The sequence below is a fragment of the Apaloderma vittatum genome, unplaced genomic scaffold (assembly GCF_000703405.1).
Source record: "Apaloderma vittatum isolate BGI_N311 unplaced genomic scaffold, ASM70340v1 scaffold20937, whole genome shotgun sequence".
NCBI classification, from domain to species: Eukaryota; Metazoa; Chordata; class Aves; order Trogoniformes; family Trogonidae; genus Apaloderma; species Apaloderma vittatum.
In genome coordinates this window covers 39,045-41,551 of record NW_009727021.1, presented here as the reverse complement: position 1 = coordinate 41,551, position 2,507 = coordinate 39,045, and the positions used below count along the sequence as shown (strand labels likewise).

Sequence of the window (2,507 nt, the reverse complement as noted above, 5' to 3'; positions counted from 1 at the left end):
GCCCATCCAAGCCATGGGCAGCCAGCTTAATATGCATAATGTGTTCAGGCATTTTGTTAATGGTTTCTAAGTTAGTGAAATACGATTTCACTAGTTACGGTTTTTATAACTTTTGTTACCTAGTATTTACACTAGGTCCATTTAAATGTTAACTTGGTACTGACATAACTAGATCATTGTTTGAAGTCTTTGATAGTTTCCATTTCTGTATAATTTTAAGATTGCTTTGTTCAAAACTTCATTCAATCTCTTAGCCTTCTTTCACTTTTCTTATTAAAGGGCTGTCTTTCAGTCTGTTTCATTACTTGTTTGTAATTGGGATGGCATTCTAGAGCCTGTAGGCTGTGAACCTCTGCCACGGTGCAAAATGGGCTTTGAGATCTTAAAAAGAAATCTGTTGATATAGCATTTACTAGCTGGTACTAATACTGTAAGCTTTATGTCAATGTCAAAACTATACAGTCAAATTTAAATTTGGACCAGATGTTTTTAACAGTGTTCTGCCATTTTTTTGCCTGCCACCCTTAAAAACTATGTGCAGGGAGAAACTTCTGGCAGAGTGGGGAATTTGTAGGCTTATCATTGCTTGTGCTGTAAATCCTGAAGGATGTGTGTGTGAACTTGACCCTCAGTAGTGACACTATTAGAGATATGTAGGAAAGATAAAATCAAGTTGGGGATATAAAGGTGTTTGTTTGACATGAGCAAACCTAACATGGAACTTGCAAAAGGTACTAAAATCTTTCGTATTTTTGTCATGTTTTCAGAGGAAAACATGCTGAAATATAAAGTTTATTTAGAGTAAGCCATACTAAAGAAGATGATCAATTACTTGAATTTTTGTTCTTGAAAACAGCAAACAGTTTGTGGCTTTGATTTGCTTCGTGCTAATGGACAGTCCTACGTCTGTGATGTGAATGGCTTCAGTTTTGTGAAAAACTCCATGAAATACTATGATGATTGTGCTAAGATACTGGGGTAAGATTTTACTGATTTATTTCAGGAGTTTTGCCTAATCACACTCTTGTATGTGACCATAGTTTATGTACTATTCTTCCTTATTTACAGATAACTTATTTAAAATTAAATATCACTTAATAAGTAATTAAATTAAATAATAAAATATTTTCAAGAATGCTAAATCAATAAGTAAATCATAAATAAATTCCTTATTTCTAAAATCAAGGTCCCTTTCAGCCTAGGCCATTCTATGATTCTATGAAAACATCCAAGTCTATGTGTTTGGTGAACACTTAAAGCTAACTGAATAAGTATTTTAAAATTCAGTTAAGTTCTTAAAGGTAGTTTATCTTATTTTCAAGTAGAGAAGCACTGCTGGATGGTTGTGCTTGCTGTTTAATATGGGCCCTACATTGTGCTTGATCTGAAGCTGGTGTATACTTGTGTATTTGTGGATTTCTTAGAATCATTGAATGGCTTAGGTTGGAAGGGACCTTAGAGATCATCTAATCCAACCTCCTGACCGTGGGTGGGGTGCCTCTCAACCAGACTGGTTGCTCCAGGCCTCACCAAACCTGGCCTTGAACAGGGAGGGGACATCCACAACTTCTCTGGGCAATCTGTTCCAGAATCTCGCCACCTTCATACTGAAGAATTTTTCCTAAGATCCAGTCTAATCTATTCTCCTTCAGTTTAAATCCATTTCCCCTTGTCCTATCACTGGACACTCTCGTGCAAAGTCCCTCTCCAGCCTTCCTGTATGTTCCCTTCAGCTATTAGAAGGCAGTTCTAAGGTCCACCTCAAGTCTTCTCTTCTCCAGGCTGAACAATCCCAGCTCCCTCAGCCTGTCCTCGTAGCAGAGGTGCTCCAGCCCCTGGATCATCTTTGTGGCCCTCCTCTGGACTCGTTCCACAGATCCATGTCCCTCTTATGGTGGGGACACCAGAATTGGCCACACTCCTCTTGATACATCCCAGGATGCGGTTGGCCTTCTGGGCTGCATGAGTGCGCTGCCAGCTCATGTTGAGCTTCTCATCTATCAACACCCCCAAATCCTTCTCTTCAGGGCTACTCTCAACCCACTCTATGCCCAGTTTGTATTTGTGCCTGGGATTAGCCCGGCCCAGGTGTAGGACCTTGCATTTTGACTTGTTGAAGCTCATGCAGTTTGCACTGGCCCATTTCCAAAGCCTGTCAAGGTCCCTCTGGATGGCATCTCTTCCCTCAAGTGAGTCCACGGCACCACACAGCTTGGTGTCGTTGGCAGACTTGCTGAGGGTGCACTCAGTGCCGTCATCCATGTCACTGACAAAGATGTGGAACAGCACTGGACCCAAACCAGACCCCTGAGGAACTAGTAGATCCAAACTGATTGAGCATCAAGGTGTCTTCTGTCATAAAATTATCTCTCTGCTGCTGGGAGTGGAAAAAAAATGTTACGAGATCAAACAGAATTGGATAGTGAACTCTACACCAATGAAACGTTGCCCTTTGTTGTGGTTTGACCCTGGCCAGCAGCCAGGGGCCCACACAGCCGCTCTGTCAC

At 41.2% G+C, this 2,507-nt stretch overlaps 1 protein-coding gene across 1 annotated transcript in view; it reads left to right on the top strand.

The window, feature by feature from the left end:
- Positions 1 to 856: 856 nt before the first annotated feature.
- Positions 857 to 2,507, top strand: part of LOC104277017 (inositol hexakisphosphate and diphosphoinositol-pentakisphosphate kinase 2-like) — a gene marked incomplete at its 5' end in the record, with an annotated part of 33,807 nt that continues 32,156 nt past the window's right edge. The window contains one exon of the mRNA XM_009873526.1: positions 857 to 978. Within this exon, the coding sequence (XP_009871828.1) occupies positions 857 to 978 (122 nt within the window). The remainder of the gene's footprint in view (positions 979 to 2,507) is intronic.